Source organism: Vipera berus, assembly GCF_964194415.1.
Source record: "Vipera berus genome assembly, chromosome: 13".
Lineage (NCBI taxonomy): Eukaryota > Metazoa > Chordata > Lepidosauria > Squamata > Viperidae > Vipera > Vipera berus.
In genome coordinates this window covers 5,542,195-5,565,736 of record NC_138216.1, presented here as the reverse complement: position 1 = coordinate 5,565,736, position 23,542 = coordinate 5,542,195, and the positions used below count along the sequence as shown (strand labels likewise).

At 44.3% G+C, this 23,542-nt stretch overlaps 1 protein-coding gene across 1 annotated transcript in view; it reads right to left on the bottom strand.

Annotated features, from left to right (window-relative positions):
• The window catches only part of DNAH3 (dynein axonemal heavy chain 3), an 83,109-nt gene that overhangs the window by 54,660 nt on the left and 4,907 nt on the right, over positions 1-23,542 (bottom strand). The window contains exons 3-21 of the mRNA XM_081337961.1: positions 22,078-22,303; positions 21,382-21,454; positions 19,623-19,809; positions 18,716-18,905; positions 17,466-17,661; positions 16,346-16,471; positions 15,089-15,284; positions 14,431-14,610; positions 14,186-14,322; positions 12,781-12,886; positions 11,243-11,421; positions 10,455-10,639; positions 9,552-9,675; positions 8,035-8,188; positions 6,423-6,567; positions 4,132-4,343; positions 2,961-3,052; positions 2,026-2,140; positions 586-702 (exon numbers count right to left, since the gene is read on the bottom strand). Coding sequence (XP_081194087.1) covers positions 586-702; positions 2,026-2,140; positions 2,961-3,052; positions 4,132-4,343; positions 6,423-6,567; positions 8,035-8,188; positions 9,552-9,675; positions 10,455-10,639; positions 11,243-11,421; positions 12,781-12,886; positions 14,186-14,322; positions 14,431-14,610; positions 15,089-15,284; positions 16,346-16,471; positions 17,466-17,661; positions 18,716-18,905; positions 19,623-19,809; positions 21,382-21,454; positions 22,078-22,303 — 2,940 coding nt within the window. The remainder of the gene's footprint in view (positions 1-585; positions 703-2,025; positions 2,141-2,960; positions 3,053-4,131; positions 4,344-6,422; positions 6,568-8,034; positions 8,189-9,551; positions 9,676-10,454; positions 10,640-11,242; positions 11,422-12,780; positions 12,887-14,185; positions 14,323-14,430; positions 14,611-15,088; positions 15,285-16,345; positions 16,472-17,465; positions 17,662-18,715; positions 18,906-19,622; positions 19,810-21,381; positions 21,455-22,077; positions 22,304-23,542) is intronic.

Below are 23,542 nucleotides of genomic sequence, written 5' to 3'. Positions count from 1 at the left end.
ACAATGTATTCGTGTAGTGACTACTCGAAATCACAACAGCAACTCACAAAAGTAACTGGTCCTCACACTTATGACCCTCACGGCATCCCCCACAGTCACATGGATCAAATTTTCGGCTCTTGGCCACTGGCATATATTTACAATGGTTGCCTCTGGGCCAGGTGATCACGGTTTGCAACCTTCCCAGCCAACATCCAACAAAGTCAAAAGGGGAAGCTGGCGTCATTTAATGACTCCATGAATCATTTAAAAGTGCAGTGATTTGCCTAACAATCGTAGCAAAAGAGGTTGTAAAATCGGGCACAATTCACGGAATAGCCGTCTTGCTTAACAATGGAGATTTTGGTCCAAATTATGGTTGTAAGTCAAAGGCTACCTGTCCGTTCCAATCATCCCTCCAAGATAAGAGTTCAAATACCTTATTTTCTGTCCTTGATAATCACCACTCTATTGCTTGGTAAGGTGTCAAGAAATGACTTCAAGGAGGCCAAATTGAGGCCAGCTTGAACAAAACAATCTAGCGTCTCTTTCAGCCCTGATGTTGGATTCTGATCTACGCCCCCAGGACTCCTTTAGGCTACTTGCCCGACATTCTGCTTCGATCGGCTTGATAAACGGAGAGCCGCACATGGTCTGCGTCTTGATGATGTGGTCGTCCAGCAAAAGTTGAATGTCATCAATGGCCGAAAGGATGCTGGTGTCCTGCAAGAAAAAAAACACGGTTGGTCACAGGGCAATTATTTTGACGCTCGATTTCTAGGATTTAAAAACCCCTTTTATTCACTCCTCCATATAGCTCTTGGATCCATCATCCTGCAGATGTAGACTTCAAGAGCCACGTGGGCTGTGGAATCCTGAAAGTTGACTCCACATGTCCGAAGGATGCTCCTCTTGAGAACGAATGCATTCCATTAAATAATCTACTATGCTTCCTGTCTAATTCTTTGCTTCCTTGTGATCTCAATTCCACAAAGGTAGAGCCTGACACAGCTTCGTATTTTCTCTCCTTGGTTTCCACGTACCATGTGTACTGTACACTACTCTGGCTGATGATAGGAGGGTTGTCCAAAACCTGTTTCCTTCTCCTCCTCCTCTGCCTTCTTCTTCTTCTTCTTCTTCTTCTTCTTCTTCTTCTTCTTCTTCTTCTTCTTCTTCTTCTTCTTCTTCTTCCTTTTCTCCTCCTCCTCCTCCTCCTCCTCCTCTTCTTCTTCTTCTTCTTCCTTTTCTCCTCCTCCTCCTCCTCCTCCTCCTCCTCCTCCTTCTTCTTCTTCTTCTTCTTCTTCTTCTTCTTCTTCCTTTTCTCCTCCTCCTCCTCCTCCTCCCTCCTCCTCCTACCACTTCAAGTCTTGAGAGAAATACAAAATTCTGGAACTTTACTTCTGGCGGCCTCAATCATTGTTGTTTGATGCCGCTGTAGTGTGTCTTGATGTCATCTCTCCATCTTCTTCTGGGTCTGTCTCGTGTTCTTTGGCCTTCTCCTCTTTCTGTATGGTATAGAATCCCACAACATCCTCTCTAGGTGAGCAAACCGCTTAACTTGCCGTTTGGGCATATAGTTCAAGATTAGTTCTATTCCCATTCTTTTCTCTTGTGGTCTCACTTTTGATTTCATTATCCCCTTCTGGCTACTCCAGCAGCTCTCCTCAGAACATCTCGTTTCCACGTTGACTAACTTCCGCTTTGTGCTTTATTGCCAGTGTACGCGTTTGGCACTACTATAACACAGGATGGGGATGAAGGCGCTTTGCATCAGGTGCTTCTCGTGGGCTGATGGCTACCTAGCCAATGCGGCAGAATCCACGCCCGGCAAACGGCCAAACTAAAGAAATCTTCTCCGAGGTCTCTTCCACGTTTATGACCAGCCTCTCGGAGGCTTTGGGGAGGGGGGCACAGAATGGTCCCTCCAAAGCTGCAGCCAGATCAGGAGCAGAGTCCAAGGAAGCCAAGACCTCCCATGAAAAACAGGAGTCAGATCAAACAGGATTCAAGGGCAAAACAAGCAAGCAAGCAAGCAAAGATACTGACCGTATCCCTGTATTTCACAAACGTGAAGCTGATGTTGACCCATTCCGATTTCATCTTTTCCATGTTTTTCTCTAGGGAATATTCTTTACTGGCAGCGGCACCAATTGGCTCAATTCTACAAGGCAAAGGAGAACGTTAGCCAGGCTGGCCCCTGATACTCCTGGAAGGAAAGAAAAAAGAACATCACGTCAAGCTATTCTCCAAAGCCCCCGAAGGCAGGACAAGAAGCAACGGAGAGAAACTAGTCAAGGAGAGAAGCAACCTGGAACTAAGGAGAAACTTCCTGACAGTTAGAATAATTAACCAGTGGAACAGCCTGCCTCCAGAAGTTGTGAATACTCCAACACTGGAAGTTTTTAAGAAGAGACTGGACAGCTGTTTGTCTGAAATGGTACGGGGTTTCCTGCCTGAGCAGGGGGTTGGACTAGATGACCCAGAAGGTCCCTTCCAACTTATTATTATTATTATTATTATTATCCCAACTTCCGCTGCTTTGGCTTCGCAGCTTAGCCCCATTATCCAGGAACATTCGGGTTGCTAAAAGAGAAGAAGGGGAACAATTTGCAAAATACCATCAGGGAAATATATTCACTGCCTTTTCCTGCAAAGGTAGCTCTCAGCTTATGACGGCAACCGGGTCCCCAATTGCTGTTGCTAAGCAAGACAGTTGTTAAGTGAGCTTTGCTCCATTTTACAACCTTGCTTGCCACCGTTGTTAAGTGGATCCCGGCAGCTGTTACATTAGTAACACGGTTGTTAAGCGAATCCGGCTTCTCCATTGATTTTGCTTGTCAGAAAGTCGCAACAGGGGATCACGTGACCCGCCTGGGACTCTGTAAATGTCATAAATACGAACCAATGGTTTGATTCATATTTGGTCTTTGGTTTCGGCAAACAAGGACAAAGGATTTTGGGGGGGGGTTTGTCTTCCTTACTTCTCAATATATTTTGATAGTCCATATTCCAACATATTCATCAACGAAGTAGTTTCATCTGGCCGTATCTCATAGCCCACAATCTCACTGATCTGGAAATCAGAAGGGGGATAAGCATTACAAAGGCTGTCAGGAGGAATGGATGAAACTCCTAAATTACATGGGAATAATGACACTGCTCTGTCTTCAGGGTTGTTAAAAAAATAAGTAGAATAGAATAGAATAGAATAGAATAGAATAGAATAGAATAGAGTAGAGTAGAGTAGAGTAGAGTAGAGTAGAGTAGAAGGAACATTATGGATGGGGAAATAGAGTAGAGTAGGATAGAATAGAACAGAACAGAACAGAACAGAACAGAACAGAACAGAATAGAGTAGAGTAGAGTACAGTAGAGTACAGTAGAAGAAACATTATGGAAGGGGAAGTAGAGTAGAGTAGAGTAGAGTAGAGTAGGATAGGATAGGATAGAATAGATTAGAACAGAGTAGAGTAGAGTAGAGTAGAGTAGAGTAGAGTAGAGTAGAGTAGAGTAGAGTAGAGTAGAAGGAACATTATGGATGGGGAAATACAGTAGAGTAGGGTAGGGTAGGGTAGGGTAGGGTAGGGTAGAGTAGAATAGAATAGAATAGAATAGAATAGAATAGAATAGAATAGAATAGAATAGAATAGAATAGAATAGAATAGAATAGAATAGAGTAGAGTAGAGTAGAGTAGAGTAGAGTAGAGTAGAATAGAATAGAATAGAATAGAATAGAATAGAATAGAATGAACATTATGGATGGGGAAATAGAGTAGAGTAGAATAGAATAGAAACTTTATTGTCACTTTAAATGACAAGTGAAAAACCCTAATTGAAATTTTAATGTATGCTGACCCTAAGAAGCCCTTACAAATAGAAGAACACTGACAATGACATTCCCTAACCTCCACTGATGATGTTACTTAGCCCGGCAACGAAACGTTTGGAAACCAACCCACAAGCTCAAAGAATGAACCTTCACACTCATTATTAGACTGGCTGCCTGTTCTCTACTCATTCCAATAAAAGTAGCCTCCGATCTATGTGTCATCTTTTTCTTGAACTGGGCCTACCTCGGAGGGCTGACAACTTGCAACCAACACACACAACCTTAACCACTGAGCACGTCGGATACTGTTCCAATCAGCCCACCTGTTCCCAATGCCGGTCTTTCATCCCATGATTGCAGGCAATTGAAAGGACGGGCAGATGTTGCTTGAATTTGTCAATTTTATATTTCACGTTCTCCGCCATCCGCTTGGGGCCAGGGAGATCTATAAAGGTCTTTGTCAATTTGTACATGGTTCGCCACATATTGGAGACATCCTCCGTGATTTCTTCCGCGTTCAACTGTAGGACAGGCCCTGCATGCAGAAACGCAAAAAAACCAAACAAACGTATAAATAAATATTAGAAGAAAGCGCCCTCAGATGGTTATAAGCAGGGGCGTGCTATCCAAGCCAATTAGCTTTGACACATTCTGAATTCCATGAAAATATGCATTAGAAATGATCCTTCTGCATTAATGGGACAGCTGAATTAATGTGACATTAAGGTGACAGCAGCAGGAATTGTAAATTATAAATCCCTTGCACCCACCCCCATCAGCACTCAAGAAATGGTTGACTGGAGCCGGTGAATGAGCAGAATAATGTTCTTTTGAATTATCATTTTTAAGTTGGTCGGGTCCTTGTGCAGAGAATCTAATTGGAGAAGTGGCAGCCTCAAAGATAACAGAGAAAGGAAAGATTTTTAGAAAGCCGTTTGGACAAGGAAACAACTTGTAACCAAGGCCTGCTTGGAAAAAGACTACACCGTTTGAAAAATGCTTTCAGAGCATAAAGGATTCTCTGAGATTCTAGACCAGACATGTCAAACACAAGGCCCGGGGGCCAGATCCGGCCCGTGAAGTGGTTTCATGCGGCCCGCAAAGCCATCCTGGAAACAGTGAGGGAACGGCCCCCACTGCCTTGGCCCTGGCCCAGAGACCCTCCTCCTGCCAGAGACCCTCAGATCTGTCCCACTCCTGCCCGGGCCCCCATAGGCACCCTTGATGCGAACGATGTAGAGCTGGCCACGCCCACCCAGTAGGCCATACGCACTCTGGCCACGCCCACCCAGTAGGCCACGCCCACCCTGGCCATACCCACCTGGCCCCCTGAGGGCAACTGCAATGCTGATGGGGCCCTCAATGAAATTGAGTTTGACACCCCTGTTCTAGACCATTTAACAGAAAAGCAGAATAGCAAAGTTGGAAGGGACCTTGGAGGTCTTCTAGTTCAACCCCCTACTCAAGCAGGAAACCCTACTGCAGACAAACGGCTGTCCAATCTCTCCTTAAAAACTTCCAGTGTTGCGGCATTCACCACTTCTGGAGGCAGGTAGTTCCACTGGTTAGTTGTTCTAACTGTCAGGAAGTTTTTCCTTAGTTCTAGGCTGGTTCTCTCCTCGATGAGTTTCCATCCATTTTTTTCTTGTCCTGCTTGCGGGTGCTTTGGAGAATAACTTGACCCCCCACACACACCTCTTCTTTGTGGCAACCTTCTTTTTTTTTGTTTTTTGGAGTGAACTGAAAACATTTTATTCTAGCCTTCCCTGCAAGTGGCAAATGAGTACAGGTGGTCGTCAACTTACAACCATTTAGTTTAGCAACCCTTCGAAGTTACAAAGGCACGGGGAAAAAAGTCACTTACCACCATTCCCTACACTTACCACCGCCACAGCGTCTCCGCGGTCTCGTGATCAAAATTCAGGCGCTTGGCGTGTATTTAGGATGGCTGCAGCGTCCTGGGATCCTGGGATCGCCATTGGCACAGGATCCCAGCCAGCTTCTGACAATTCAAGTCAATGGGGGCGGGGGGAAGCTGGATTCCCTTAGGTAAAAGGTAAAGGTTCCCCCGCACATGCGTGCTAGTCGTTTCCGACTCTAGGGGCCGGTGCTCATCTCCGTTTCAAAGCCGAAGAGCCGGCGCTTGTCCGAGGACGTCTCCGTGGTCATGTGGCCGGCATGACTAGACGCCAAAGGCGCACGGAACGCTGTTACCTTCCCACCGGAGTGGTCCCTATTTTTCTACTTGCATTTTTACGTGCTTTCGAACTGCTAGGTTGGCAGAAGCTGGGACGCGTAACAGGCGCTCGCTCTGCTACGCGGCACTCGGGATTCGACCCGCCAAACTGCCGACCTTCTGATCGACAAGCTCAGCGTCCTAACCCACTGAGCCACCGCGTCCCTTGGATTCCCTTAAGGACCAGGCAATTCACTTAAAAACTTAAAAATCGTGGCCCAAAAGAGGTTGTAAAATTTGGATGCGGATGCTGGCTTAGCAATGGCAACTGGGCTCTCAGTTGCTCTCGCAAGCTGAGGACTCGTTCTATATTATTTTCATAAATGGCTTAGATTTGTGAGAAACCCACCCCACCACCCCACCCGTTAAAATCCTCACCATTCATCCATTCCTCAGACTTCACATGGAAGTGGTAGGCGGTCACCCAAAGCTGCTCGAACGGGATCTTGTGTGAAATGATGGTTTGCAGCAGAGGAAACTGACTTTTTTCCCGTTCAAGTAACTCCTCCTCCTTATTGATGGTCTGTTAAAATTAACAGCAGTTCATACATAGGTTTTGATATTGACGTGGTTATTATTTGCAGAAATACTGGGGCGGGAAATGTCTAGATTTATTTTTATTTTTTTTTATTTTAATTCCATTTATATCCCGCCCTTCTCCAAAGACTCAGGGCGGCTTACAAGCTTAGCAGTAGCCTTCATTCTATGTATATGCCTGCTTATTAGGGCTTTCGCCCCCCCCCCCAAGCGGCATTATTACAAAGTCAGCTTATTTGCCCCCAACAATCTGGGTCCTCATTTTACCTACCTCGGAAGGATGGAAGGCTGAGTCAACCTTGAGCCTGATGGGATGCGAACCTGCACTAATTGCAGGCAGCTGGTGTTACTTAAGGAGGCATTAGCCCACTGCTCCACCAAGGCTCTTTAATTTGTTATTTATCCAAATAGTAAGAATTGTACTAATTCAAGGTTGGCAAAAGAGAATATTATTGGAAGGAGGACGAAATCAAGCAAAGCTGTTAGGTGGACTGTAGAATTACAGAAACTAATTGTTTTGTTGTTGTTCGTTGCGAAGTCGTGTCCAACCCATGGTGACCCCATGGACAACGTTCCTCCAGGCCTTCCTGTCCTCTACCATCATCTGGAGTCCATTTAGGCTCACGCCTAACTGCTTCAGGGACTCCATCCATCCACCTAAACTAATTGTTACTGATGGCTTTTTAAATATAAACCCAGACAACATGCTGTTTACCAAATATTAAGGTGATTATGTTAAAAAAAATCAATAAAATGTATTTTTTTAAAAAAAGAAGAAGAAGAAGCAGTAAGCCGGAAGAGTATTTGATGCCTCTGAATTGTGGCACTGGAAAAGACTCGTGAAAATACCAGGGCCAGCTAAGAAAATAACCCAATGGATCATTCAACAAATGAAAACCCAGAGTCTCCCCTCAAGGCACAGATGAGCAGGCTCAAATTATCCTATCTGAGACACATCGGTACAACATCTGGAAAAAGGTAAAGATGCTGGGAAAGGTGGAAGGGAAGAGAAGAAGACAACCAACAACAAAACGGATAGACTCAGTTAGAAGAACGATGGACCACGCTCTTGGAAGTATGGAAGGACTCCATTAAGGACAGATGAATCTATCTAGGCAGTCATTAAGGGTCAACGCTTGCTTTATGGCATGTAGTCTGTCTATCAGTTTCCGCAGGTTGGTCCTTCTGAAATAATTTAGATCCAGGATTAGAAGACCTGAAGGACCAGGTTGAAGAAAATCTGAAGGACCAGGTTAGGAAAGACTTGAAGGGCCAGGTTGGGAGGCCTGAAGGACCGCGTTAAGGACAGATCATCATGGAGAAATCTATCTATATGGTCACTAAGAGTTGACCTCCACCTGATGTCACACAATCTATCTATCAATTTACATGGATTACTCCTTCTGAAATAATCTAGGTACATGCTTAGCTCTTGAACTCTAGGGTGACCAACCTCATATTCCAAAAGAGCTTGGTCCAAATTCTTTGACAACTCAGTGAATTTTTCCACATTATTCTTCATTTCTTCCATGGTCATGACGTCCTTCTTCCGAAAACTTTCCACTTCCTTGTTATAACTTTCAAGGATAGCTTCAAATTCGGAGCACCTGGTTCAGAGTAAAGATGATGATGATGATGATGATGATGATGATGATGATGATGATGATGATGATGATGATGATTATTATTATTATTATTATTATTATTATTATTATTATTATTATTATTATTATTATTTTAAAAAGCCATCTAAAATTTTGTTTCTCCATTAAAATAAGAAAGGTCTTCTAGGACTACTTCATCTCTAGCATCATCATAATGTGATACGTCTGTAGATTTTATAACAGATTGGACGTAGACCATAAAAAAGCTTGCATTATGCTTTTTATCATCATCATCCTCATAACGGTCATCATCACCAGAGTTGGAAGGGACCTTGGAGGTCTTTTAGTCCAACCCCCTGCTCAAGCAGGAGAACCTATACCGTTTCAGACAAACGGCTGTCCAGTCTCTTCTTAAAAACCTCCAGTGACGGAGCACCCACAACTTCTAAAGACAAGCCATTCCATTGGTTGATTGTTCTCACTGTCAGGAAATTTCTCCTTAGTTCTACGTTGCTTCTCTCCTTGGTCAGTTTCCACCCGTTACTTCTTGTCCTGCCTTCAGGCGCTTTGGAGAATAGCTTGATGCCTTCTTACCCCTTGTGGAAAATTCCAGGCGTGATCCGCGGGGGTTCTAGTAGTTAATTCATAGATTTAAAAACTTGATTTCAAGTTTTTAAATCAACTTGTGGCTCCAGCTTTGCTTCGCCCTTCTCCTCCTCCTCTTCGTTCCCTTCCCCCCTTTTCCCCACAACCTTAGATGTGGACCCAGACAGACCCTTCCGGCTTCTTAAATACCTTTTATTCCCTTCTTCGCCATCAGGATCTGTGTATGACTTTTATTTCCATAAGCAAGCCAGCGGACAGTGGATCACCTGGATCGATTACTTCACAAAGGAGGAGCAAGCGATTCTGGTTCTTTGGAGAAGAGGCTGACCCCCTCTTCTCTGTAGCAGCCCCACAAATATTGGAAGACAGTTATCATGTCTCCCCTAATCCTTCTTTTCACTAGACTAGACAGACCCAACTCCCGCAACCATTCTTCACGTTTAATCCCTAATTATAATGGCTGTCATTTCAACGGTTACATTTCAAAAAGGGATGTGGCCTGCTCACCCTCATTTTAGTGATTTCCCCCTTGATTCAAGAGTGGTTTCCCTAAGATTCTGGCTCTGTTTTCATTCCTTTCCCACCAATTCTATCCCTTTTTCATCGTTTTTCTGCCTCTTATCTATTTTTCTTTCCGCAACTTCTCAAGCATCAGGTGGAAACATATGATCACGCTAAAGGTCCACCTTGAGCCGAGAAATATGGATCAGGTCCACCTGGTGAAAAGTTAATCTCTGCTGCCGGGGGGTCCGTAACCCACCTTTTAATCAAAGCAATCTCGACTTGTTCTCTCCTGTTCATGAGTTGATTCCGACTGGTATCAAAGATGTCTTCAATCCCATCTGGCCAGTGAAGAACTGTACTATTTAGTCTGATGTCTTCGCCTAGGAGATTAAAAACAGCATTCGTTTCTCCGTTTGACCAAGAAAACATCCCCAGGCCAGAAGCTAAATGGGGACGCTAATGGGGATCCAGGCTCTCCTCACATCTATGATGTCCCCTTGGATCAGGGTGGCTTTACCAACCAGATCCAACTTTTCGGGAATCCTTCCCGTCTTTGCTTTCCATAGGTAGGGTTTAAAGAAATTTGGGAGCTGGGGAAGAGAAAGGCTGCCAGCTGCCTATCGTTGCCTTCTTTGAAGCTTGCTAGCAACTGCCACAACCAGCCATTTGTCTGGAAAGGGTACAGGGTTTCCTGCCCGAGCAGGGGGTTGGACTAGATGACCTCCAAGGTCCCTTCCAACTCTGTCATTCTGTTATTGTCTCTCCCTATCAAATCTTTCCCAAGGACATGAGATAGGAAGATGTCCAGGTAGTCCTCAACTTACTACCACAATTGTTATTCTAATTCTATTCCTCTCCTCTTTCCTATTACCTATTCCCTTACCATCTGATGACCACAACTTGGTTGCTTTGTAGCTTACGATCTGTATCGTTTCGCTTAATATCCTAGTACGATTTATGCAGATTGCTTATTTAGTAGCCTATGACTATCGCCAAGTGTTGCCTGATGAACGCATCTTATAAAAATTATAATTATGATCGTGATTTATCGCTTGTGGCTTGCAGGTACGCCGAGAGCTTATGCACCGGGGGGACAAATTCCTTCTCTGTCCCATCACCACTTGGCCAATAAAGAGCTCTGCTCTGTTCCAAAACGTACCAGGAAGGTCAGCGTAGTCCATCAGGAACTCCAGCCGGTAAATGGCTTCTCGGATCTCACGACGCAGCTTGAAGACGGTCACTTCGCTGGATTTCTTCAAGTAGGCGGTCAGCTCCACCAACTGCTCGGTAGTCAAAGGCACTTCGCTGACTTTGTCGGCGATGATATTGTACTGGTTGCAAATGCTTGAAACGAAGCGAAAAGGCAGAGATTACAAACGGCAAGTCGGCCTCAACGTCCGAGCCAAACTCAAGCCCAAATTTTCCGTCGCCAAGCAAGGTAGCGGTTAATAAGCGAGTTTCGCCACGTTTCAGGACCTCACTCGGCACCTGTGGTTAAGTGAATCCTGGCAGATGCTAAGTGGGCAACATGGTTGTTGAGTCTGGCTTTCCCCTTGACTCTGCTCGTCAAAAGGGACGCAAAAAAAAAAGAACCGCATGGCCCCAGGAACACTGCAACCGTCATAAATACGAGTCAGTTGCCAAGGGGATGTATTCTGATCGCATGACCGCAGGGATGCTGCAACAGTCGTCAACCTGAAAAAAACCTAAGTCACTGTTTCCACTCCCCTTGGAACTTTGGTCCCTAAATGAATGGCTGTAAATCAAGGATTACCGATGTTCTAATCCCATCTGCCCAGCTTATTTGCTATTTCTTCCTTTGTGGCGCTACGGAAGGGGGGAATCCTGCCTGCGTGCACGTCCACGCAATTGCAGGTCCTTCTGGCGCGATCCCTCGTTGGCGGAAATTCTCCATCCTCCCGGGTGAAGAACGGATCTTAGCCATACCTCTTGTTGATGTTCCTGTTTTCCTCCACTTCAAACTCGATCAGTCTGTCCTTCAGCCGCTGGGTCCGACTGCAAAGTTCTTCGTTCAGTTTCAGAGCATCCAGGCAGAAGAGAGCCAAGGGGACGGTGACGTGCAAGGAAGCAATTTCCTTCTTCAGTTTGGTCAAGCCATCAATTTTCTGCAAAGGCGACAGGGATGGTTACAGCGGGGGGGGGGGAGCCACAACAAGGTTATTTTAGCCAACTCGAGGGAAAGCAGGGCCAGGTCTGAATCGAGGATAGGCTGAAGGACGAGAAAAAGTACAGTCTACAAATGAGGGTCTGTGCTGTTGTAAGTTTAAAAAGTCACTAAATGAACTGTTGTTAAGTTAAGGACTTCCGTTAATTGACTTGGCAACAGAACAACTCAAGAGCAAATTGCATTTTCCTCCAGGCCATGCTGTGTCAGAGGTTGAGTCTGCATCTAAAAAGAACTGTTTTTCACACTTACAACCGTTACAACATTATACCTGTCTGAGATGGTATGTAGGTTCTCCTGCTTGAGCAGGGGGCTGGACTAGAAGACCTCCAAGATCTCTTGTAGCTCTATTCTATTCTACTCTACTCTACTCTATTCGAACGGGAAATAACTTTATGTATGATTGACTTGCGAGGCCGGTGTGTTGTGCAATTAGCTCACATGGTGTAACAAGATGGTGGGTTTGTTGTCACTGTGAGTTGGGAGGGGGGCACGAAGGGAGGCTCAGCCAATCCCAATGTATACATGGTTGTACTTTGACAATAAAGGTTCATTCATTCATTCATTCATCCACTCCACTCCATTCCATTCCATATTTTCTATTCTATTCTATTCTGTTCTGTTCCATTCCATATTTTCCATTCCATTCTATTCTATTCTATTCTATTCTATTCTATTCTATTCTATTCTATTCTATTCTATTCTATGCCATTCCGTTCCATTCCATTCCATATTTTCCATTCTATTCCTTTCCATATTTTCTATTCTATTCTTCTATTCTATTCTATTCTATTCTATTCTATTCTATTCTATTCTATTCTATTCTATTCTATTCTATTCCCCATTCCATATTCTATTCTATTCTCTTCCCTTCCCTTCCCCATTCCATATTCTATTATTCTATTCTATTCTATTCTATTCCATATTTTCTATTCTATTCTATTAAATTCCATATTTTCTATTCTATTCTATTCTATTCCATTCCATTCCATTCCATTCCATTCCATTCCATTCCATTCCATTCCATATTTTCTATTCTATCCCTTTCCATATATTCTATTCTATTCTTCAACTTAACAACCGGGTGACAACGTATCATCCGCAACGATCCACTTAACGAGTGTGACAAGAAAGGTTGTAAAAATGGGGCAAAACTCACTTAACAACAGAAATTGGGCGCTCCGTTGTGGCCGTAAGTGCAGGACTGCCTGTACGTGCTTTTTTTTCCCCCTACAAGTGCTGTTCCTAGGATTACATGAACACGACAATGCGCTTCTCGCCCAAGAGAAAGCCATATTACCTCTACAAAATCTTCCAGGTCGTGCCTTTTGCTTAAAAATTCAGTCACCTCCTTGTCGGCATTGTTGTTCAAGAGGTCGTTGTATTTCCTGTAGACGTTCAAGTATCTTCAATGCAAAAAAGATCGCGCAGAAAAGAGATTATTTAAATCCAGATCCAGAGGACACGTTTCTTTTCAAGCAGCGGTAGCCTCTCACCCTATTTATTCTCTGGGCTAACCATAGTTATTTTTGACTTGGTTCACCCATTATCTTATGCCACCCTGACAGGGTTCACATCATCCTAAATCAAACGTAAACTAGCCGTGGGGGCGGGGGGCCCTCAGCCCAATATACGTCTAACTATTTATCTTTCAGGAACTATCCTGTTAACAACCCACGACCCCTTTGTTCTCTTTGGAACATGAGCCCTCAAATTCAGGGATTTAATTGTGGGGTCTTGTGGGGGGGGTTGTCTCCGAACTTGTTTTCTTGCAGACGTTTCGTGACCCAACTAGGTAACGTCATCAGCGCTCGAAAGGAGTGGGGTTTGCAGAGTAGAATAGAACAGATCTGGAAGGGACCCTGGAGGTCTTCTAGTCCAGCCCCTTGCTCAAGCAGGAGAACCTATAAACTGTCTCAGGCAAGTGACTGTCTAGTCTTTTCTTAAAAACCTCCAGGGATGGAGCGCCCACGATTTCTGGTGGCAAGCTGTTCCACTGGTTGATTGTCCTCACTGTCAGGAAGTTTCTCCTCAATTCCAAGTTGCTTCTCTCCTTGATGAGTTTCCAACCATTGTTTCTAGTCCTCACCTCTGGTGCTTTGGTGAACAACCTGGCCCTCTCTTCCTTGTGGCACCCCCTGAGATATTGGAAGACTACTATCGTGTCTCCCCTATTTCTTCTTTTCTTTAGACACTAGCCAGACCTAAGTCCCACAGCCGTTCTTGGTATGTTTTAGTCTCCAGGCCTCTGAGTAGAGGAAAAAGGAAGACTGTGGAGTACTCGGTGCTCTCCGAGCTTGGTTGTTTCCTTGCAGGCATTTCATTACCGAAATAGGTCACATCCTGTCGCCCTCATGGCACCATCAACACTGTCAGAGCGCTGATGATGTGACCTGGTAGGGTAACGAAACGTCTGCAAGGAAACAACCCACCATAGGGAGCACCAAGGACTCCACAATTCAAACCTAGAAATAGACACATCCACCTCTGTTGATAGCAAGTATCTTAAAAGAGAAATCGTAGAATGGAAGGAAATGGTGGCCGCCATCCTCCCACTTCCCCCCCTCCCCCCCATAGGAATCTCTGCCAGATGGGGAAAAACATCAGGAAAAGTTCAGAAAGAAACAGCAGACGGAAAAAAATTCTGGAATTAAAATACGGGGAAATCACCTCTCTCCCGCGTTCTCTTACTTCTAGAAACTTACTTCTGTGGACCGATCAGGTTGAGCTGAAATATCTCTGCAGTTTTTTGTACATAGTCCGCCACCAACGTTTCGTCCTTGTTGACGGTGCGGAGAATGAGGTCGTCTCCTTTTAACTCTGGGAAAAGTTTAACTTGAACCTAAAATAAAATAAAGACAAGGGACCCCAGTCTTCTGTGGCTTCTTCAAGAGTTCGAGCATGGGACAACCCAAGGCGTGAACCTGGCCTTGTGACTCCTTCAGCATACCTTTGGGAGACTTTCAGAATGTTTGAGGATCTCAAGAAAGCAGCGGTAGACTAAATCCCACAAAGTCTGCGCGTCAGGATCAAAGACAATCGACGGATCTTCCACGTCTAGCTTCAGGACCAATATTTGAGGAATAAAGAACTGCATGTCTTGATAAACCTCGCCGAAATCGTTTCCGTCCTCAAGAAGGAAAGAAATCATGAGATCACAGGCAGGGAATAACCAGAAAGGGTCAATTTTTCGGGATCTGGGGCCCTCTACAATTCAAACATATGGAGATAAAGCAACCTCGGAATTGCTGAGAGGTGTACAGAAATGTTTGGCACAGCATCATCTAAGCCATGAGTATGGAGCCCCTATAGGCGGTCCTCGGCTTACAACCGCAACTCAGCTCAAAAATTCGGTTGCAAAGCGAGAGATTTGTTTAGCGAGCGAAGCCCCATTTTATGACTTTTCTTGTCACAGTTCTTAAGTGAATCGCTGCAGTTGTTAAATTAGTAAGTGAACCTGGTTCAGTATTTAACGACTGTGTGATTCGCTTAACAACCCGGGCAAGAAAGCTTGTAAAAAAGGGGCCAAACTCACTTAACGAATGTCTCGCTCCAACAATGGAAACTTGGGGCTGAGTTTGTAGGCCTACCTGTCCTCCACAACCTACCTTGTGTATCTTAAAAAAATTGAGGAGATCCTCTAGAGAATTGATGACCATCTCCCTCAGTTGCAAGGACATCAGGATGGCCACCGAAGCGAAGTATTCCTCTATTTGCTGAGAAGAATCCAAGTCGTTTTGCGGGGCAAGGTGTAGCCATTTCTCTTTCTGCTCCACAAAAAGCTCTGCGCACCTGGGGATCCACCTGGAACGACATGGAAAGTGTCATTTGCCCAGGTATTTTTTGTTTTTTGGAGGGAGGGGAGCAACAGTTCAATGAAATGAATTGCAAAGGCCTTGAGATCACATAGCCAGAAGACCAAATATAAAGATTTGCAAGAGAGCCAGTGTAGGGCAGCGGTTAAAGCAGGGGTCCCCAACCTCTGGTCCGTGGACCGGTACCGGGCCGCAGCCTGCCAGCAACTGGTCCGCACAAACAAGCAAAGCCTCATCTGTGGGATGCAGGCAGCACACAAAACCACGCATTCTCCGGTTCATGGAAAAACCTTTCTCCACGGAACCAGTCCCTGGTGCCCAAAAGGTTGGGGACCTCTGCTTTACAAGCGTGGCTATTGTAACTATTGGCTGCATTTGCCCTTAACACTCAGCTATCAATTTAAGGATGGTTTAATGACCTGGCATTGCCTGGTTCAGGAGTCCCCAACCCCCGGTCCTTAGACTGGCACTGGGCCGCAGCACGCCAGCAACCGGTCTGCACAAACAAGCAAAGCCCCATCCACGGGGTGCAGGCAGCATACGAAACCATGTCCCCTCCGGTCCATGGAAAAACCTCTCTCCATGGAACTGATCCCTGTTGCCCCAAAACTGGGGACCTCTGGGTTAAACTACAACTAGTCCTTAACTTTACAACCATTTATTTAGGGACGGTTCAAAGTTAAAACGGCCCTGGGGGAAAAAAAGTGACTTAGGACTGTTTTTCACCCTTACGACCATTGCAGCCTTCCTACGGTCAGGCGATCCAAATTCAGACGCTTGGCAGCTGACTCGTAGTTAGGATGGTTGCAGGGTCCCGGGGTCACGCGATTCCCCCGTTTGTGATCTTCAGACAAGCCAAGCCCAGATTCGCTCAAGAACCGTGTCACTTAATAACTGCAGCTATTCATGTCCTAACCATTGTGGCGAGCGAGTTGGTAAAAGGAGGCAAGGTTCACTTAAGACATGGTTCGCTTCGCAGAAAGTTTGGGCCGCATTGCGGCCACGACTCCAGGACTGCCCGATCTTGGGCACGGCTGGAATCTTTCTAACCTGGTCTGAAGGATCTCGTGAGCTTCCTGACACTGCCTCTGGATCAGCTCTTCAAATTCGCTCGGCAGGAGAGGCAAATCGCCCTGCAGGATCTCTTGGGTACGGACAAATCTCAGATCCGTAAACCTGGATGGGAGAGTCACACCATTGTGTCGTTTAGAAATTGCGCCGAGTTTACGCATCTTACAATCAAAACACTGAATTGCAGAAGAAAAAAAACAAGGTCTGGGTTCAGGTGATGTGCTGGCCCTAGCTGCAAATGGGGTGAGCAGGTCACACAAACTTCCTGAAGTTTAACTGACGGAAAGCCGGTTGCATTAACTGGCACCAGAATGTCCATTGCTAAGCAAGACGGCAATGGCCTCTCACTTTGCAACACTTTTTGCCGCAGTTATTAAGCAAATCACTGCAGCTGCTGTGAATCATGTGGTCCTTAATTGAATCCGGCTTGTCCCATCTAGATTTCGCTGCGAAGATCACAAATGGCGATCACGTGATAGCAATAGCCCAGCCTAGACCAGTGATGGCGAACCTTTTAGAGACCGAGGGCCCAAACTGCAACCCAAAATCCACTTATATATCATTGGGTGCCGCGTGGGTGTGGCCCGTTGGGTGGGCGTGGCCCGTTGGGTGGGCACGGCTGCGGTGGTAACGGCAGACTGGGAGGGACTAAAAAGTCCAATCAATCAATTCCAACTTTGCGATATCTTTTTTTTCCCGTGAGAAGTTGAAATTGATTGATAGATTGAACATATTTTTTTGCACACGGAGGCGGAGGCCTAAAACGAAAAGGTTTTATAAAACCCAGCTGAAGGCCTAGGACTGGGGCGACAGGGCGCGTGCCCACAGAGAGGGCTGTGTGTGCAACCTATGGCACACGTGCCATAGGTTCGCCACCACAGCCCTAGACTTATATACCGCTTCACAAGTGCTTTACAGCCCCCTCTAAGCTTTTGACAGAGTCAGCCTATTCGCCCCCAACAACCTGGGTCTTCGCTAAACAAAGGGTTGAAAGTTGAGGACGACCACTAGTCGAGATCAGCTGAGATTGTTAACAAGGGGACCTGCCTCAAAGCTTATTTTAGGATAGCAAAAAATATGGCGGAGCAAAAGGACTCACTCGGTAAACCAGAGTTGCTGCAGAGTGAGCATCATAGGATTAACTGTGAAGAGGTGAGTCTCGTTCCAGATTTTGGTCTCTTGGTACATTTTGTGCCAAGGAACCGGAGCCCGGATCACTCGCTGGGGAAAAGGTCGAGGGATGTTGCGTATAAACAGCCTTTTCTTCTCCTCTGGATCCATCAAGATGTAATCAACTAGCACCAACAGGAGAAGGTATTGGAAGCAAACCAGAAAAGCATGAAAGACAATCCAATCTTTAGAGAGCTGTAGTCGAATGCACCAATAGGCGCTAGGTGGCACTGTGCAAAACAACTGATTGTGTTCACCCAATTTTGCACACTTTCCTGACACGTTAAGGGTCGAAGCCAGAAAAATAGACAAAGCAATCCCATAATAGGGCTTTGAAATGACCCCTGTGTCTTATTAATCTGAACAAAAAAAAATATTTAAGTCCAGTTGATTGTGTTAATTTAAAAATATTTAAGTCCAGTTGATTGTGTTAATTTAATAAAATACATACAAACATATATACATAAAAAGGTAAAGGTAAAGGTTCCCCCGCACACGCGTGCTAGTCGTTTCTGACTCATCTCCGTTTCAAAGCCGAAGAGCCGGCGCTTGACCGAGGACGTCTCCGTGGTCATGTAGCCGGCATGACTAGACGCCAAAGGCTCACAGAACGCTGTTACCTTCCCACCGTAGTGGTCCCTATTTTTCTACTTGCATTTTTACGTGCTTTCGAACTGCTAGGTTGGCAGAAGCTGGGACGAGTAACAGGCGCTCACTCTGCTATGCGGCACTCGGGATTCGACCCGTCAATCTGCCGACCTTCTGATCAACAAGCTCAGCGTCCTAACCCACTGAGCCACCACGTACATACATACATACATACACACATACATACATACAACCAATCACTTTATCTTTCCACATAAAACCTGATTCCCCCATTCTGGCATTGCATGAAATCCTGGGTTGACCCTGAAGAAGTATATTGTTATGAATCTAATCACCATGGCTAGAAACCATGATTTATGGCTTGGAAGGTGGGGTGAACCTGCCTGATTTCATTTACCCAGCATATTATTCAAGCTACGGTTTAGCCAACTGAGCATTCAGCACCTATGATTCACACAGCTAAAATTTCAAGGTCAGACTTGAATTCCTGGGGAAGCAACTTGAAGGAAGCAACTGTCCAGAACTTTCACAATTTAACTTCTCTGTCCAGGGACACGTTCCTCCACTCACCGATGTTTTTCATGAGCCAGATCTGGTAATCGCTTTGAATTTCTTCCATCAAACTGTTCAATAGGCCCTCCAGATCTGGGTTGGCGAGGAAAAAACTTGGAATGTGAGTCAAAATATTGTTCAGCACGTTTTCGTCCTGCAGCACTAACATGTCTTTCCGAATGCCCTTATGGATATAATAGCAGTATCTCTGCAAAAGATCCCAAAGATATTTTTTTTAAAAAAATATCAATCAGGAGCATTACAATCCTTGGGATCATCCTGCCTGCCAATTCAGACAACAAAATATCTATTAAATGCTATACGATGGCTTTTTACATTAGGGGGAAAAAAAGTGAACAGGTAGTCCTTGACTTATGACCAGTCATTTAGTGACCAAAGTTACAATAGACCCCCCCCCCAAAAAAAGATACTTAAGACCTGGTTCCAAAGTTCCAATAGCTAGCCTCCCACCACGAGTCATGTGACTGCATTTTGAGTGTTCGACAACCTGCCATTTGCAGTGTCCCGTGATCAAAACTGACCCCAAGCCCCAGGTTTGCTTAATGGCTGCCTCAAAAAAAAATAAAAAAAAATAAAACCAGTTCGTCGTCTGATGATCTGTTTTATGACCATTCCAACCCAAATGGGCAGAATCCGTTCTGCAACAATATCCTGGGACAAATATATTTGTAACTGGCAGACTCCATGATGTTCGTAAGTCGAGGACCACCTGTGTTGCTGCTGTTCCCTCTGTTGGAAAAAGTCATCTTTCCTAATTCCCTTTTATTGTGTATCTCAGATAAGACGGGAGAATTTGCCTTAACCGCAAAGCCTTAAACTGGCTCTTCCCATCCTGATTCTGTATCCTTTAAGTCTGCTAATCAAAGATGCCCGAAAGGACCACGTTGCAAATTGGCTTAGCGACCTCCAGATCTTCCTCTGTGGGTGCCTGTTGTCCTTTGCTGATCTCTTCTTCGTGCTGATGCATCACAACAAATTGCTGCTCTGGGGTCAGAGGCTGGCTGTCCGAGTAACGTGGGGTCCCCTCCTCCACCATTTGAACGTCCAACCTCAACAGATCCAGACTGCACACTTGGGATACAGTTTCAGCCCTGAAATGAACCACAGTCAACAGGTGAGTCTGTCTGTGGAGATTCTCCATCATCCAGCTCAGGGTTGTCCCAAAGGTGCTTTTTTTTCTTTCCAACTGGACCTTCTTGGAGGTTTTTTTGCCCTTGAAAATGTTTCATTTCTCCTCCAAGAAACTTAAGTCAGAACTGAAGAAGCTTCTTGGAGGAGAAGCAAAACGATTTCAAGGGGGGGAAAATCCAAAAATTAGAATAGAATAGAATAGAATAGAATAGAATAGAATAGAATAGAATAGAATAGAATAGAATAGAATAGAATAGAATAGGTGGGAATGGAATGGAATAGAATAGAATAGAATAGAATAGAATAGAATAGAATAGAATAGAATAGAATAGAATAGAATAGAATAGAATAGAATAGAATAGAGGAATGTAGAATAGGATAGGATAGGATAGGATAGGATAGGATAGGATAGGATAGGATAGGATAGGATAGGATAGGATAGGATAGGATAGGATAGGATAGGATAGGATAGAATAGAATAGAATAGAATATCTGGAAAGGAATAGAAAATATGGAATGGAGTGGAGTGGAGTAGAGTAGAGTAGAGTAGAGTAGAGTAGAATAGAATAGAATAGAAAATATAAAGGAATAGAATAGAAAATATGGAATAGAATAGAATAGAATAGAATAGAATAGAATAGAATAGAATAGAATAGAATAGAATAGAATAGAATAGAATAGAATAGAATAGACAATATGGAATAGAATAGAATGGAATAGAATAGAATAGAATAGAATAGAATAGAATAGAATAGAATAGAATAGAATAGAATAGAATAGAATAGAATAGAATAGAATAGAATAGAATAGAATAGAATAGAATAGAATAGAATAGAATAGAATATATGGAAAGGAATAGAAAATATGGAATGGAGTGGAGTGGAGTAGAGTAGAGTAGAATAGAATAGAATAGAAAATATAAAGGAATAGAATAGAAAATATGGAATAGACTAGACTAGACTAGACTAGACTAGACTAGACTAGACTAGACTGGAATGGAATGGAATAGAATAGAATAGAATAGAATAGAATAGAATAGAATAGAATAGAATAGAATAGAATAGAATAGAATAGAATAGAATAGAATAGAATAGAATAGAATAGAATATATGGAAAGGAATAGAAAATATGGAATGGAGTGGAGTGGAGTGGAGTGGAGTGGAGTAGAGTATAGAATAGAATAGAACAGAACAGAACAGAACAGAATAGAAAATATAGAAAGGAATAGAATAGAAAATATGGAATGGAATGGAATGGAATGGAATGGAATGGAATGGAATGGAATGGAATGGAATGGAATGGAATAGAATAGAATAGAATAGAATAGAATAGAATAGAATAGAATAGAATAGAATAGAATAGAATAGAATAGAATAGAATAGGTTGGAAGGGACCTTGGAGGTCTTCTAGTCCAACCCCCTGCTCAGGCAAGAAACCCTATACCATTTCAGAAAAATGAAAGTCCAGTTGTCTTTTGGAAAAACAATTTTGGGACAACAGTTAAGTCCTGAACCCCATAAAGCTGACAATACCTTTCATATTCTCCCTCCAGGTTTCTTATATACATTTTCATCTTCTTTTCGGATGGCGCATACTCTTTAGCAGCTAGGAGACCCCATTAAAGAAAAGCCTTAGCCCAAATTAGAGAGAGAGAGAGAAAAAAAAAGAAAAAGCAAGCAAGCTAATCCAGCTTTATGGAAACATCAAAAGGGATGTAATAATCCCTGTAAATCCAGACTCAAGGGTGGATCTACGTAACTGGATCTGCCCGTTCTGACATTCCCCAAAGTTCTGTTTTGAGAAAGATTTCCAGTGAAAGTAGCGTACGTTTCCTCGCTACATTAAAAGATTTTTAGCCATTCATCAGGAGTCTGGGAACAGCATTTGAGGCTCTACCCTTTATTTTTAAAAAAGGCAACCCTAATCTGGACGATGGAGAATTTCCATAGACATTAAACGTTACTCCAGGGCTCCCCAACTCACGGTCTGTGGACCGGTACCAGTTAAAGCAGGGGTCCCCAACCTCCGGTTCGTGGACCGGTACCGGGCCGCAGCCTGCCAGCAACCGGTCCGCTCAAACAAACAAAGGCCCCATTCACAGGATGCAGGCAACACACAAAACCACGTCCCCTCCGGTCCGTGGGAAAACCTCTCTCCACGGAACCGGGTTCTTGGTTTCCCAAAAGGTTGGGGACCTCTGCTCTACGCTGTTGAGTCTAGGAGGATACGTGGACATTCGGCTTTCTGCTTGGCGGACCCAGAAGATTTTCTGATTCGGAGAGGGGAAGCCAACTTCTGTAGATCTTTCATCTTCAGGTCGCGCGCGGTCAAGGTGTAGTTGTTGGCGATGGAGTTGCTTGGCGTGCGGAAATGACGCTGTTCCTTCAGGGGCACCGCCAGCATCCAAGAGGCTCGCTGCATGAGCGTGGGGTAGTGGCTGCTATTCTGGATCATCTAAAGCCAGAACGAGAAGAAGGGGGGGAAAAACGGGACAGTCCATTACCGATAAGCTGACTGGGACCAAGGACATACAGGTAGTCCTCAACTTGCGACCAAAAAAACTGAGCCTCAAATTCCCATTGCTAAACAAGGGGCTTTTCCAAAAGGCAATTGGACTTCCTTGGAGGTTGTTTTTTTTCCCTTCCCCCTTCCGAGGGATTTGCTTCCTGTTTTACGCAGGCAATTTATTTCCTGGCCAAAAATCCCAGATGGAAAGTGGAGAAACAGGTTTTTCATCACTGAGAAATCACCGGCAAACTCCTGTAATGCTGCAATCGCCTCCTTCAAATGAAGCCACCCACATAATTTTGCGTATCTTAAGAGTGCTATATGTCTGTTTGTTGTCTCCTCAAGCAACAACTTGAATCCAAGAGGGCTGCCCCCGATCTCTTGCTAAGCCCCTCCAAACACAATGTAAAATCGTACAGGTAGCCCTCGACTTAACGACCAGAGGAAAGATCAAAAGCGAGAAATGCAACTCAACGTTGCAGTGTGGACGGCATTAAGTTTAGGAAGCTGGTCAGCTTGGCTTCCGTCCCCTGCAAAACCCATGAACAAAAAGTCACTCCGTATTTCTAGCATCGGCCACTTGCCCAGGATGGAGGCAGCCCCAAACTAAACTAATTAATCTTTTTTTTCCCCCAGATTACTGCTTGCGCCCAATGAGCACAGTTCATGCTCTTTTTAGCCACTGCCTTGCTTGGCAACCATTTCCAGTTACGACGGTGATGAAAAAAAATAACTTTCAAAGCAATCCTCCCATTTATAACCTTTGCAGGATTTGGAAGCAAAGGAAAGCTGATGTACAGATAGATCTCATTTATCGACTGCTTTGTTCAGCAACAGTCCAAAGTTACCACGTTGTCCTGGTGAAGCATCTTTACAACCAATGCCTTCATTTGCAACTTAGCGGTGAGCATCGGTCCTGGGGTTGCCAATACAGTCAGAGCCTGTGGTCCTGTGTCTGACCTGTCCCTTTTTTTTCCTCTTGCAGAACGGGGAGATTGGAGAAGAAGGCTTTACAAGAAAGTCAGCAGGCATGCAATAATAATAATAATAATAATAATAATAATAATAATAATAATAATAATAATAATAATAATAATAATAATAATAATAATAATAATAATAATAAATAAGTGAACTGGATTACAAATCTGTTATTATGATGGGGGATTGGAATGGGGTCTTGGT